The sequence below is a fragment of the Oncorhynchus keta genome, chromosome 18 (genome assembly GCF_023373465.1).
Source record: "Oncorhynchus keta strain PuntledgeMale-10-30-2019 chromosome 18, Oket_V2, whole genome shotgun sequence".
NCBI classification, from domain to species: domain Eukaryota; kingdom Metazoa; phylum Chordata; class Actinopteri; order Salmoniformes; family Salmonidae; genus Oncorhynchus; species Oncorhynchus keta.
Window position 1 is genome coordinate 16,259,124 of NC_068438.1, and position 14,724 is coordinate 16,273,847.

The following is a 14,724-nucleotide window of genomic DNA, read 5'->3' on the forward strand; positions in this document are numbered from 1 at the left end:
GTTCGATCTGTGCCACTGAATGCTTGTCATGGAGTGAAAGACCTACAGCTGCCAGGGCTTTGTCTGTGACTAGTGAATGACCAGAACATGGAGAGGGTGACAGGTGTATGGGTATCGGGTGACATACTGTATTCAGACCAGAATATGACCAATATCAGAAAGCATCTCTCACTGGGGTTGGAAATGTTCAGCTCACTTGTCACATCCATCTTCAATCAACCTACACATTTGAATGAGTTTAATCCTATTATCCACCAAGCCTGCTATAATCGGTTTAGAGACTTTATCTACAGCATACCACACAATCGTATTATGTCTATAAGTCTTTTAAACTTGTAAGACCATGAATGACTTCTCTTATTTTTGGCACAACTTCAAAGTAAAATGCTAAAGTGCCTTCCCGCATGTCCCTGTGGAGAAGGGATTCGTGTGATTTGATGCATAGCAAGTGAATGTGCACGTGTTGCCAATCCAAAAAAAAAAGTATGGTCTCAACAATTTAATGATAACAGAACATTTATCTTACCTCTCCCCCATGGCCATCGAAAATCCCAAATATAGACGGGTGACTCCTGTTCACGATGTCAGTGAGGACCTCGAAGCGGTCTTCCATGTGATCTCTCCGGCCTTGGATGGAGTACACCGCAACATTGTTACTCTTGAACTCCCACGTTTTGGAGAACTCTGCGTCCAGAACATCTAGACCCCTGAATTTTTCATTCTGCATAATCTCCGCAACTTTCCCCTTGACCATTTTGACAGCATCGCGGCTGGACTTGACGATGGTTTTCACCTCGTCAGTGTGGAAGAAGTAACTCCACAGAGCCAGGCTTATGCATAGGAGGAACAAGGTCTCTGGTCTGAGCAGAAAATAACGCATGATCCGACCCAAAAGAGACAACAGTGTCATCGTATCCTCTATCATTTATACAAACACGAAATCACGGCAGGTAGTTATTGTTTATCCGCGACTTTCAGTCCATTATTATCGATGCGGGAATAAATAAATAGGCGAAACCAAATTAAGCAAGCGTAGCCTACAGCACAGCGTAAAAGGCTGAATTAATTAAACGAAACGCTGATAGCTCACATGTAGAAATGCTGCTTGACTTCTTGGAGAATCCGAATACACTTCGGGGTGAAAGATTCTGCCTTGGCTTGTTCACTCTAGCATAAAACCTCGTGAACCAGCGGTTGTCCCTTCTCCATATGATGCGGTGACTCACACAACCGTGCAAGGAGGAGAATGGTAGCTATATATAACCTCAGACAGTTGGAGACCTCGCTTTGAAGTACCTCGTTTAAAGCTAACCTGAAAACAAACTGCATGCTTCCTCAACCTTTGACAGCGAGATTGAACTGTAAAATAGTGCCCTCAAACTGCAGCGTTCGGTTTGCAGGATCGCACCACTGGGAGCACGTGAGGTGTGCACCATGCAAGCTTTTTTTAGGATAACATGCATCATATTTCTTGAGGGACAAACTAAGTGTCACTTGCAACTTTATACTGCTGAATGTAGCGTTTGGAAAAATTTTAACGTACGTAAATTCTGGACCGATGCATGGTCCTCCGTGGGATTGCTTTAATAGGATCCCACTTTCTATACGTTACAGCAAGCCCAGAGGTCCAGACCAATGTTTTGTCTGGAAGGGATACAGCTATTGTCAAAATGGACTTTTCGAAGCAGGTTAGGAGAATTAATGTAGGTTAGGAAAGGGATTCGGGTGAGCTAAAATGCAAAAAAAACCCGAAAACACCTTTGACGTTAAAAAAAAACGGTATCCCATCTAGACCCCATAGCGGTTATCAAACAGATAAGGCAAAGGTTTAGGAACTCTAAGGTACATTGTAAAATTCTACTTTGCTTTGTTGTGTTCTTGTTGTTGATGATGATAATGGAGAAAGATAAAAGAGGAAGGTATACTATATAGATAACGATCAAATGTATCTTTTGATACATTTATTTATTTTAGATTTAAACAATTGCCTTCTTGTCCAAGCCAATGTATGCAACAACAACCAAAAGGATTCATTGGATTATTACAATTTTTCCGTTATTTCACAACTACCATACATAATGCAGTTTCTTCTGTGTGTATGGGATTTAAATGGTTTATGAAGCAACTGCACTCAGGCAAAAGAGAGGAACGGACTGGGTCCTTTTGCCACCAGGAAGTACTGTGTCGTCATCATCCTGCTCATCCTTTCCAGTTTGTGTTGGAGAAACGTGGAGGTTCGCAACGTGTAGATGAACTAACATTCTGTAAGTATGTGTTGTGTATTACTTGTTTTATGAAACGGCATTAAGGGCCCCGAAACATTTTAACATGGCGCCTCCTATGTAATGACAACTGTCGCGATCATCGCAAATTAGTCGGCTAGCAAGTACCAGCCATTTAACATTCTATTTAACAGTTACTGGTTGCCGTTTGGTAAAGTAAATCCAATTGTATACATAGCTAACGAGAACTGCCAGCAGAGCGTGGTCTGTCAGATGAGATGTGACATTGTGATAATGGTTAACTGACAGATGTCATGGAATATTATCTAATTCTGTCTGTGTCATGTGTACAAAAAAATAATAATAAACATATACAGTGGGGCAAAAGGGTATTTAGTCAGCCACCAATTGTGCAAGTTCTCCCACTTAAAAAGATGAGAGGCCTGTAATTTATCATAGGTACACTTCAACTATGACAGACAAAATGAGGGGGGAAAAAATCCAGAAAATCACATTAGAGTTAATGAATTTATTTGCAAATTATGGTGGAAAATAAGTATCTCAATACTTTGTTATATACCCTTTGTTGGCAATGACAGAGGTCAAACATTTTCTGTAAGTCTTCACAAGGTTTTCACACACTCTTGCTGATATTTTGGCCCATTCCTCCATGCAGATCTCCTCTAGAGCAGTGATGTTTTGGGGCTGTTGCTGGGCAACACAGACTTTCAACTCCCTCCAAAGATTTTCTATGGGGTAGAGATCTGGAGACTGGCTAGGCCACTCCAGGACCTTGAAATGCTTCTTACGAAGCCACTCCTTCGTTGCCCGGGCGGTGTGTTTGGGATCATTGTCATGCTGAAAGAACCAGCCACGTTTCATCTTCAATGCCCTTGCTGATGGTAGGCTTTGTTACTTTGGTCCCAGCTCTCTGCAGGTCATTCACTTGGTCCCCCTGTGTGGTTCTGGGATTTCTGCTCACCGTTCTTGTGATCATTTTGACCCCACGGGGTGAGCTCTTGCGTGGAGCCCCAGATCGAGGGAGATTATCAGTGGTCTTGTATGTCTTCCATTTCCTAATAATTGCTCCCACAGTTGATTTCTTCAAACCAAGCTGCTTACCTATTGCAGATTCAGTCTTCCCAGCCTGGTGCAGGTCTACAATTTTGTTTCTGTTGTCCTTTGACAGCTCTTTGGTCTTGGCCATAGTGGAGTTTGGAGTGTGACTGTTTGAGGTTGTGGACAGGTGTCTTTTATACTGATAACAAGTTCAAACAGGTGCCATTAATACAGGTAACGAGTGGAGGACAGAGGAGCCTCTTAAAGAAGTTGTTACAGGTCTGTGAGAGCAAGAAATCTTGCTTGTTTCTAGGTGACCAAATACTTATTTTCCACCATAATTTTCAAATAAATTGATTAAAAATCCTACAATGTGATTTTCTGGATTTTCTCATTTTGTTTGTCATAGTTGAAGTGTACCTATGATGAAAATGACAGGCCTCATCTTTTTAAGTGGGAGAACTTACACAATTGGTGGCTGACTAAATAATTTTTTGCCCCACTGTATATAACGTTAACAGGACAGTTGGTACACTAGATAGCTGGCTACCATGTATTGACTATAATCAATACTCATTAGCTGTCGATAATATCATGACGTTTTTGAATATAATCTAAAAAGTAAACACTTGTCTGGTTCATAACATCAATCTGATTTGTCTTGTCTAGTTCTCACTGCTACATCCAAGCCATTTTATAATGGAGTACATGCAAGCTCCTGCTACGAGCAGTCAGGGGAACATGTAAGTAGAATTTATGATCAGCCTCCTACATGCTACAAATAATCTGTCCTTTACCATTAGTGTGAAGGTGTAGATTCATAGCCTTTTCAAACGTATCAGTTGGTACACAGTACTAATTAAGAAATAATTTCTCTCCTCTACCCAGCCTGTGCTGCACCTGTGGCATCCCCATCCCCCCAAACCCAGCCAACATGTGTGTGTCTTGCCTCAGGACCACAGTGGACATCTCTGAGGGAATCCCCAAGCAAGTCAACCTGCACTTCTGCAAGCAGTGTGAACGGTACTGCCCAGATCACCATCACAAGCCTCTCAAATTTAGTGCAACAGCTAAGATGTTTAAATCCCTATCTATTGCTCTTACTTGACTAAAGGATCGTTAGTCAGTTAACTGGGATCTTACCATGGCTCCTACATTAGTTCAGATGGATTGATTGCTCCTCTCTCTTCCATACAGGTACTTGCAGCCTCCAGCCTCCTGGGTGCAGTGTGCTCTGGAGTCCAGGGAACTGCTCGCCCTCTGCCTTAAAAAACTGAAGGGCAACATGACCAAAGTGAGTATCCCTTCCCTACTCTGCTCTATTTATATTCAAAGATACACTTGTTAAAAAATGTAACAGGGCTGTAGCCATTCACCTCAGAAACTCATGTGACCTCAATCCAGGTGCGTCTGATCGATGCTGGATTCCTGTGGACGGAACCCCACTCCAAGCGGATCAAGTTGAAGGTGACCATACAGAAAGAGGTGAGAGAGAGGAGACGAGTGGAGGCATGAGAGTGTGATTTTTAATAGAAGGGATTAGTGTGGATTAGGAACCTGATCTGGAGGACATGTCCCACCGCTATGTGTCCCACCATGTTGTCATTATTTAATCCAGGTGACACTAAAGGGCTGACTGTCGTTTCAGAGCACAGTGATTGGGTGAAGGTTAGCCAGTGGCAGTTATAACTTAATGACCTTTCAGAGGAGTCTCAGTTCCTCAGGGCCCAGGGCTTTGTCTGGAGTGTAGGGGGTTTTGTGTGACCTGTGATCTTGTATCTAGATGCCCTTTAGTCACCAGAAATAGCAGCACCAAACCCTGATGAATAAAGTCTTACACATCAGTGTTTCCCAAAAGGCGGGTGGGTAATGATCCACTGGTGGGTCACAGCCAGTTCCCTTTGGGTTACAGCTTTCTAGCCCAGTTCTGTATTTTAAAGAGTGTTTTATTTACCTGGTGTCACATTACAGTCGTAAGCTATGTTCTGAGTCAGTCATATAAGAGAATAGTGGTTGATGGTAGTGTGACTCTTCCTGTTCAGGTGATGAACGGAGCCATCCTGCAGCAGGTGTTTGTGGTGGAGTTTGTCATCCAGGGCCAGATGTGTGACGACTGCCACCGTGTCGAGGCCAAGGACTTCTGGAACTCTGTGGTGCAAGTCAGACAGAAGGTACCACTGATGATTAGAATTATATTATTCGTGTTGCTCACCACAACAATCATTTTTAACATGTTGTGTTGGTAACCTAATATTGGGCTGGTCCTTTTTAGACTTCTCACAAGAAGACCTTCTACTACCTGGAGCAGCTGATTCTCAAGCACAAACTCCATCAGAACGCACTCAACATCAAGGAGATCCATGGTGGGTTTGGGATACAATATACTGCTCTAAAGTGGGGTTTCATCCAGGAAGAGACACAAGACCATGCAAGCTTACCATTGACATTGATGATTTTCTTGATAAAGTTTTCCTGTCCCGGGCTTTAGAAGGGCACGGCCATGTGTTTATAATCAGTGTGGTAGGATCATAGTACTGAGCATTCTATTTACCATGCCAACAATGCTGTTTGACTCAGGTCCTATTTTCAGTCACACACACACTGTGTAGTGAGAGATATTTCAGAAGCAGCGCCCAGTGTGGTTGGACCAGATTGTACGGGAGAAGCTGTCCTTTGACAGTTCAGTATAGCCGGAGTTAAAAGCCTTGAAGCTTCAACATGTGGCAGCCATATCCCCCCCCGGTCCCCATCTGGTCTGTGTTACCGAGGCTGTCGTATTAAGTGTGTCGGAATGGTGATGACCCAGGTCACGTGTGGTGTGTGTGTGTCTGTGATGGATTTATTGACTGAGGGCTGACTTGTTTTGAATCGTTCTCCTCAGAGGGTATTGATTTCTACTATGCCACCAAGCAGCATGCTCAGAAGATGGTGGATTTCCTCCAGTGCACAGTCCCCTGCAGGTAGGAACAGTTCACCAGAGACCCTCCACTACGGGTAGAGGTTGCCCTGTAGTGACACCTCTCTGACCTGAGGTCAGTGTCTAGGTGACGTCCTCCTACTCTTGATGGCTCCTTAATGGTTATTGCATAATGCCCATGCAATTTTAATTTGATGTTGGGACAATATGTTGACATTGAATTGAACAGTGATGACTTAGACCGCACTAACCACAGTAAGTGCTACAATTATTCAATGTCTATAGACATGTGTATATATATATTTATTTCTAGTTTAACATGGAGAGGATTGAGAATGTTGTTTATTTTTTCTCTGACAAGATATTGTTGTCTTTTTTTTTTGTCTTTGTCATGTTTAGGTCGAAGACTTCCCAGCGCCTCATCTCCCATGACATCCACTCAAACACGTTCAACTACAAGAGCACCTACTCCATTGAGATCGTTCCTGTTTGCAAGGTATGCAGCATCTTCCTCAAAAAATACTAAAGGTGAAATGCTCCACACACTGTGCATTCAGAAAGTATTCAGACCCCTTGACTTTTTCCACATTTTGTTACGTTACAGCCTTATTTGAAAATGTATTAGTGTCATATATATTTATAGCGATTTACAGCCTTGGGTCTTCTTGGGTATGACGCTACAAGCTTGGCACACCTGTATTTGGGGAGTTTCTCCCATTCTTCTCTACTGATCCCCTCAAGCTCTGTCAGATGGATGGGGAGTGTTGCTACACAGCTATTTTCAGGTATCTCCAGAGATGTTTGATCAGCTCTGGACTCTGGCTGGGCCACTCGAGGACATTCAGAAACTTGATCCTGAAGCCACTCCTGCATAACTTGGCTGTGTGCTTAGGGTTGTTTTCCTGTTGGAAAGTGAACCTTTGCCCTAGTCTGAGGTCCTGAGAGCTCTGGAGCAGGTTTTTATCAAGGATCTCTCTGTACTTTGCTCCATTCATCTTTCCCTCGATCCTGACTAGTCTCCCAGTCCCTGCCTCTGAATAACATCCCCACAGCATGATGCTGCCACCACCATGCTTCACCGTAGGGATGGTGCTTGGTTTCCTCTAGACGTGACGCTTAGCATTCAGGCCAAAGAGTAATTTAGGTGCCTTTTTGCACTCTACCATAGAGGGCTGATTGGTGGTGTGCTGCAGAGATGGTTGTCTTTCTGGAAGGTTCTCCCATCTCCACCGAGGAACTCTGGAGCTCTGTCAGAGTGATCATCGGGTTCTTGGTCACCTCCCTGACCAAGGCCCTTTGCCTCCGATTGCTCAGTTTGTAGAAACATCTCAAGGATTATTCATGGAAACAGGATGCATCTGAGCTCAATTTCAAGTCTTATAGCAAAGGGTCTGAATACTTCGGTAAATAAGGTATTTCTGTTTTGTGTTTTTGGAATAAATGTGTCATTATGGGGTATTGTGTGTAGATTTGATGAGGGGAAAAAATGATTGAATCCATTTTAGAATAAGGCTGTAATGAAACAAATGTGGAAAAGGGGAAGGGGTCTGTATACTTTCTGAATGCACTGTATATCTTAACAATTCTCAGCCCTGCACGAGTGGTCAAATAGGTGAACCTATACTCAAATGCTCAGGTACAAACAGGCCAGGGCAGACCTTTACAGATTCCCTGTTCTTATTATAACAGACACAGCTTCCCTTGGATAGAACTGTGTTGTTTTAAAAGATGCTTTTGAATTGTCAAATGAAAAACTAAATTCGACTCGATCTTGGTGTGTCTAGGTCAGGATTCTTTACTCAAGCTTTTTTGTTGAGTGAATGTTTCTCGTCAATGCTCTTTTGTTGTATTCATGTGATAGATGAATCTACTATTATTTTCCTACATGTAGACTGAGTACACAAGCATCGATGCTTGGCTTCTGACCATCCATGTGTCGAGGGGAATGTTGTTCATATCCAATTCCATCTGCATGTGTTTTTGTTAATTTCTATCCAATGACTGAATTAAGTATTACAGCACTGGTTTATTTAGTAAACCGATATGGCTCAACATTTTCGAGATCAATGAAATGCATTCCTAATCAGAATCTTATTTTCTTTTGCGTTGTTTCTGAGGTAAATTGTAATCACGCTGATAAAACAAAGAGAACCTATCCGACCCCTTGTATAACCAAACTGGCAGTGACAGCACAGCCTCTGTTGTTGTTATTCAGAGGAGATTGCTCTTGAAGGTGTAGCCTAATCCAGTTGAATGTTAATCTATTCTGTAGTACAGTTTGATGTGGGTTTTCTGGGGAATAATCTGGTGGGGAGGTTGGCATGTGAGGGAGGTTTCAATGTTCTCTCTGACCAGACATCAGTCTGACCCCTGGTTTGTTTTGTCTCATTGCCCAGGACAACGTGGTGTGTCTGTCGCCGCGTCTGGCTCAGAGCCTGGGGAACATGGGCCAGGTGTGTGTGTGCGCCCGAGTCACCAGCACCATCCACCTGATCGACCCCAACACCCTGCAGAGTGAGTACAGTACACACCAGCACCACCCACCTCATTGACCCCAACACCCTGCAGAGTGAGTACAGTACACACCAGCACCACCCACCTCATTGACCCCAACACCCTGCAGAGTGAGTACAGTACACACCAGCACCACCCACCTCATCGACCCCAACACCCTGCAGTGAGTACAGTACACACCAGCACCACCCACCTCATTGACCCCAACACCCTGCAGAGTGAGTACAGTACAAGCCACATGCTATTCTGGCTACTGAATAATAGCTTTTACAGATATGCTCTGCTTCATTGATTGATTAGTGTTGATGTTTTGACAAGTTCAATGTTTAAAGGTGATTGGATTTGTGACTGGGTGAGTTTGTGCTTGTCTTGATATAAAGCATCAAAAGTTCACCATCAGTTTTTGATAGACTGATGGAATGTCATTATATTCCACTTGACTTTAGTATTTTGTACCTAACTGAACCCAGTATCGTTTACAGTGTGTCTGTTCACCACATGCTCATCACCCTCCCTCTCCCTCTCAACAGCTTCCCTCTGTGTCTAATCAGGGCATTCCACACATGGCACACACACATACACACACTCATTTGTTGTCATTACTTGCTGTGTGTGTATAAAAAAAAAAGAAATCCCTCTGTTTCATTCTGATATTTTGAAAGGCAGGGCACACGTTTTTAATTAGTGTTCAAAGAAAGGCTACTTTTCCTCCAGAGCTGCCTTTCTCAACCCTAGCCTCTGGGCAGAACAGTGATCCATGCTAGCCAAATCACTAGACTGCAGGGGGATTGAAGATCAAATGAATCCTTTGATCTTGTGTGCGTGAGTGTAGGATATGATTGGTGTTTTGAGCAGTCAAAATTGAAACTCTGGACTGTCCATAGAGAGAACCATCTAATTCTATTTCTCCTGTCTGACCCAACAGTCGCTGAGGTGGATGGGGGCACATACTGGCGCAACCCCTTCAACAGCCTCGTTAGCCCACGGCAACTGGAGGAGTTCATCGTCATGGATACTGACGTCATCAGGAACCAGAAGCTGAGGGCGGGAGCAGGTATAAGGTCCAATAAGGTAGGAGTTCTGAGGGAAATGGGCGGTGTTTGGAATTGGGCAGAAGTGTGGCCCATTAGCAAGAACACCTACATTTTAAGATAAATAAATGCTGCTAGTCTTTAGATGCTGTGTGTTCATGCGTGCAACTTCCCTCACTCCATGTGAGGAAAAACATGTTCTAGTGTGTGTGTGTGTTGGCGAGACAGATTGTTTGGGTTGATACAGCTTGACTGCAGGGCTTTGGTGTGTTTGTGGTTTTAATGAAAGTGGTGTCGAGCAGATTGAATTATGGGGAACATTTCTCTTTTCTCGGAAGAAAAATCAATAGTGAAGCATTACATTATCCCTGAAGCAGCACATCCGATTAGAGAAAAACCCTCCACAATACATGGAAGTATTTGTGTGAAATGGAACAGGGAATGGGCTCGCTATGGGAACGATAATGATACCCCTCACCCATCTAAGGGTGTTGAAACACTAAACGTCCTCCATCCGTTTGGTGGAAAGGAATGGTGGTGGTGGTAGGGTCAATCTTGTGCGTGCTCTGATGTGTGTTTCCAGCACACTCTGGCTGAGGTGTGGGTGCAGAAGACCTCAGAGATGGACACGGCTCAGCAGTACCACTGTCGCACCCATCTGGGCCACCTGCTCAACATAGGAGACCTGGTGCAGGGGTAGGTGACTGTCATGGGCTGCTATACAGCTACTCTTAACTCTTAATTATTCGTGTAACTTCTTGCTGTATATGAGAATCAAAACAATACCTAACATTTTTGCTTGTGAAATTAGAGAAAATGTTTTTTTTTCACTTTTGTTTCCCTCTAGCTTTGACTTTGCCAATTCCAACGTTAATGACGAGTTTCTGAACAAGATGAACCCTAGTCATATTCCTGACGTGGTAAGAACCAGTACATAATACTGTGTGCACACCTATATCCTCCAAAATAAAGATCTCCAACAGGTAGATGGCGAGCTACCAGTAGTTCCCAGCCAACATATGAGTAGCTCTCCAATCAATTCTCAAAGTACATGCGTTTTTCCATCACAAACTGTCATAAACATAAAGAACCTGGCTACTATCCAATCAAAGCCACATTTACATTTTCCCAACCCGATTAGCCACTATTGGCTTAAAAAGCCAAACATAACACTATCTGCCTGTTAATTTCCAGCAATGTTGCCCCCTGTCTGTGTTTGGTGCGGGTGCTTGTCTACCACTCCGTATGCAGCCAGTTAACAATGTTAATGATAATGTCTTTTTTTTCATCAATTGGTTTGTGTTTCGAAGTTCAACCCAACATTGTGCACATTTTAATACAGTTGAGTAGACAGACTTTCCCCCAAAACCTCTATTAAATGTTAACCTCAAAGTAGGCTTACCTGACAGAATGATAAATTCTGATTATTTGTTTCTATTGGGCCCATTGTTTTGTGATCTCTGCCATGACATGTGCTGCAGCAGTAGGCCTAACAGCAGAAACTTGCTTGATGCGCAATTAAAGGGGAATTACACTTTTTACAGACCTCATATGGTCTTCTGATGTGATTTTACCCTGATGAAGACAGCTTGGCTGTCAACGTTGGTAATTAACATTTTTGCATCTGAGCTCCTAGAGTGTGCGGCTCTCTTTTATTTTCAAGTGATTTAAAAGCATTGCCATGAACTGAAAACATACATTTTCATTGTTTCTCTATGAATATTTGTAATATTGAGAGTAATTGTTTTTGTACAAATCCAAACCAGGAAAAATAAAACAGAATTCTGGAAAATACAAAATATAATTTTATTGGGCCTGTCAATGCCAAATCCTGTTTATCAACCATTATTTTACCAGGTATATTGACAGAAAACACATCTCTTGTACACCAAGAACCCTGGGACGAGGTAAAGGAGAACATTGTTCCTGTTAGAAAGCTATCAAATAAATTGCAGCTCGTAACATTAATTCTTCTAAAAGTAACTCTCGTGCTAAAAGAGGATGGAGATCCCTGGTCCCAAAACAACACCTTTTTACCATTTACAATACTGTCTGTATGAGTTCACATTGCCCCCTGGTGGTTGGTTCGATTTTATGTTTGCTGCATTGAGTTGAAATGTCAAACCTCTAATGGAAAAATTGTCCGCCTGACCAAATACTATTCACTTAACTTTGAAATGAAAGCCCAACTGCATTTGGCAGAATATATAATAACAAAACCAAATCAATGCATGTATTGAAGCCATTTGAACATGCTTGTTGTGGACTTGCAGGTGCTGATTAAGAAGAGCTACAACCGCAGCAAGAGGGTGAAGCGCAGGAACTGGAAGCTGAAGGAGATGGACAAAGACAGAGAGGGAATGGCGCCTGAAGATGAGAGGTAAGGATGAGAGGAGGAACTGATGAGAGAGGAGGAGAAGTGGGAAGGGATGAGGAGAGAGAAAGTGAGGGAGGAGAGAACTGAAAGAGTGAAGGTTGGATATGCTCTTTATCCAGGTGATGACTTTGTAAGTTGTGAACAGTTTCTGTCTTCAACATTGGCGGTGATTTTATATATTGTTCTCCTCTCTTCCTGTTTCAGACAATACCAGGACTTCCTGGAGGACCTGGAGGAAGACGAAGCCCTGAGAAAGAACGTGAACATCTTCAGAGGTGAGTGGGACCACAGCTTTCCCGTTTCTCTTTATTGTTCCTCTTGTGAAAACCTGGCAGTCTTCCCCAATTGTCAGCCATAGCTTTTTATTTATCCAGTTTTAGCCGTAGCCTCATGATGGAGTTGTATTGTTTCGTATTGCAGATGCGTCTAAGATCCCAGTGGAGAGTGACACGGATGACGAGGGTGCTCCTCGGATCTCTCTGATGGAGATGCTGGAGGACCTCAGCCTATCAGACGCCACCGGAGGAGAGGGAGCCGACATGCTGACCGAATAGACCAATCACCGGCCTGCTTACAACCACATAATGGCTGTTCAGACCAATCAGGTCTTACAAACATCAACATGATGATTGACTAGACAATTGGGAATCCTACTAGTAACATGAGGGATTAGTAGTTCAATAAGAATGGCAATGCCACCTGTTGTCAGTTACCATTGCTTACAGTCTCCACCCAACAGCAGCCACTCAGAATCCTGTAGACTGGTCACCTCTAAGGTTGCTGAGGTATTGATGGTAACCTGCCCTTCTCCTTTTTTTTACCCTGTCTCCATGTTAGAGGCAGTGGGTTGTGGTGATGTACTCGAAAAACCACTTAATTTCCAAATCAAATAAAATCTCATCTGGTTACAATAAGACTTTGTCATTCTGAGACACTGTATCCAATAGAAAGACGAGGGGAAGAACCATGAGCATGGATCTCCCTCAGTATAGTACCTATGACTTAAAAGGAGGGACAGGCCACATGGTGAACGTGGCAGAATGCACCAGTTGAGAACGCGTAGGCACCTTGTATGTGTAGAGATCCCAGGTATACCTGTATGCTTACTGGAAAGTTTTCAGAACCCTTCAGTTTTCCCAAATGTTATGTTGCAGCCTTATTCTAAAATGGATCAAATGTTATGTTACAGCCTTATTCTAAAATGGATTAAATCAAAATGTTAAACATCGTCATCAATCTACACCCAATACCCCATAATGACAAAGCGAAAACAGGTTTTAGAAATATTTGCACATTTTATAAAAATATATATTTTTTTATGTGAGTATTCAGATCCTTTGCTATGAGACTTATGATTGAGCTCTGGTGCATCCTGCTTCCATTGATCTTTTGAGATGTTTCTACAACTTGATTGGAGTCCACCTGTGGTAAATTCAATTGATTGGACATGATTTGGAAAGGCACACACCTGTCTATGTAAGGTCCCACAGTTGACAGTGCATGTCAGAGCAAAAACCAAGCCATGAGGTCAAAGGAATTGTCCGTAGAGCGCCGAGACGAGATTGTGTCGAGGTACAGATCAGAAGGGTAGCAAAACATTTCTGAGAAATTGAATGTCGCCAAGAACACAGTGGCCTCCATCATACTGTGAGTTTGGAACCAGGAGAGCTGGCTGAATGCCAAACTGAGCAATCGGGGGAGAAGGGCCTTGGTCAGAGAAGTGACCAAGAACCTGATGGTCACTCTGACAGAGCTCCTCAGTGGAGATGGGGAGAAACTTCCGGAAGGACAACCATCTCTGCAGCACTCCAATCAGGCCTTTATGGTAGTGGCCAGATGGAAGCCACTCCTCAGTAAAAGTAACATGACAGCCCACTTTTGCTGTTTGCCAAAAGGCACCTAAAGGACTCTGACCATGAGAAACAAGATTCTCTGGTCTGATGAAACCAATATAGAACTATTTGACAACGCAGGAGTGGCAGAAGTCTTAATGTCCTTGAGTGGACCAGCTAGAGTCCGGAAACCGATTGAACATCTCTGGAGAGACCAGAAAATAGCTGTGCAAATACAGGTGTGCCAAGCTTGTAGTCATACCCAAGAAGACTCAAGGCTGTAATCACTGCCAAAGGTGATTCAACAAAGTACTTAATAAAAGGCCTGAATACTTAAGTAAATGCGATATTTTTTTTTTTTTTTTACATTTGCAATGAAAATCTATAAACCTCTTTTTGCTTTGTCATTATGGAGTATTGTGTGTAGATTGATGAGAGGGGGGAAAACGATTTATATTTAGAATATGGCTGTAACGTAACAAATTGTGGAAAAGATAAGGGGTCTGAATACTTTCTGAATGCCCTGTATGATTGTAATAGGCTGCAGACTGGCAACTAGATTCTCTACCCAACAACACCAAACCCACTCGCATGCAGAGCCACTGGCTTAAGAAATTGGTTCCCCATCATTAAGCTAAAATTAGTTCACCAAGCTTCAGAAATTAATCAATCCAGATTTAATTTGGAACTAGGATTTAGTGGGCACATGTCCCCTACTATTAGATGGTTACCCAATACAAGCAGCTCTATTGTTGCCAGGTAGTAATTCTGA

The 14,724-nt window shown here is 42.9% G+C and overlaps 2 protein-coding genes across 3 annotated transcripts in view; one reads left to right on the forward strand and one right to left on the reverse strand.

Annotated features, from left to right (window-relative positions):
• The window catches only part of LOC118397353 (protein phosphatase 1L-like), a 44,389-nt gene extending 42,964 nt beyond the window's left edge, over window positions 1-1,425 (reverse strand). The window contains exon 1 of the mRNA XM_035792012.2: window positions 527-1,425. Within this exon, the coding sequence (XP_035647905.1) occupies window positions 527-925 (399 nt within the window). The 5' untranslated portion in view covers window positions 926-1,425. The remainder of the gene's footprint in view (window positions 1-526) is intronic.
• Window positions 1,426-2,122: 697 nt separating this feature from the next.
• On the forward strand, window positions 2,123-13,034 carry LOC118397352 (60S ribosomal export protein NMD3-like). Of its 2 annotated transcripts, none has more exons than XM_035792010.1 (16): window positions 2,123-2,264; window positions 3,951-4,024; window positions 4,170-4,304; window positions 4,479-4,575; window positions 4,686-4,766; window positions 5,324-5,452; window positions 5,554-5,644; window positions 6,163-6,241; window positions 6,598-6,694; window positions 8,595-8,712; window positions 9,638-9,783; window positions 10,327-10,439; window positions 10,591-10,663; window positions 12,017-12,123; window positions 12,325-12,395; window positions 12,541-13,034. In XM_035792010.1, the coding sequence occupies exons 2-16, from the start codon at window positions 3,981-3,983 to the stop codon at window positions 12,672-12,674; spliced, it is 1,515 nt and encodes a 504-aa protein (XP_035647903.1). In that variant the 5' UTR covers window positions 2,123-2,264; window positions 3,951-3,980; the 3' UTR covers window positions 12,675-13,034. The 2 variants fall into 2 exon arrangements, with proteins under 2 accessions (XP_035647903.1, XP_035647904.1); XM_035792011.2 differs by having other exon boundaries at window positions 2,186-2,268.
• The last annotated feature ends 1,690 nt before the right edge of the window (window positions 13,035-14,724 follow it).

Excerpts from the sequence above, each read along its gene's own strand:
- LOC118397352 (XM_035792010.1), top strand. The coding sequence starts at position 3,981 with ATGGAGTACATGCAAGCTCCTGCTACGAGCAGTCAGGGGAACAT. Across the intron at positions 4,025-4,169 it reads ACGAGCAGTCAGGGGAACAT|CCTGTGCTGCACCTGTGGCA; the intron begins GTAAGTAGAATT and ends TCCTCTACCCAG. Across the intron at positions 12,396-12,540 it reads GAACGTGAACATCTTCAGAG|ATGCGTCTAAGATCCCAGTG; the intron begins GTGAGTGGGACC and ends TTCGTATTGCAG.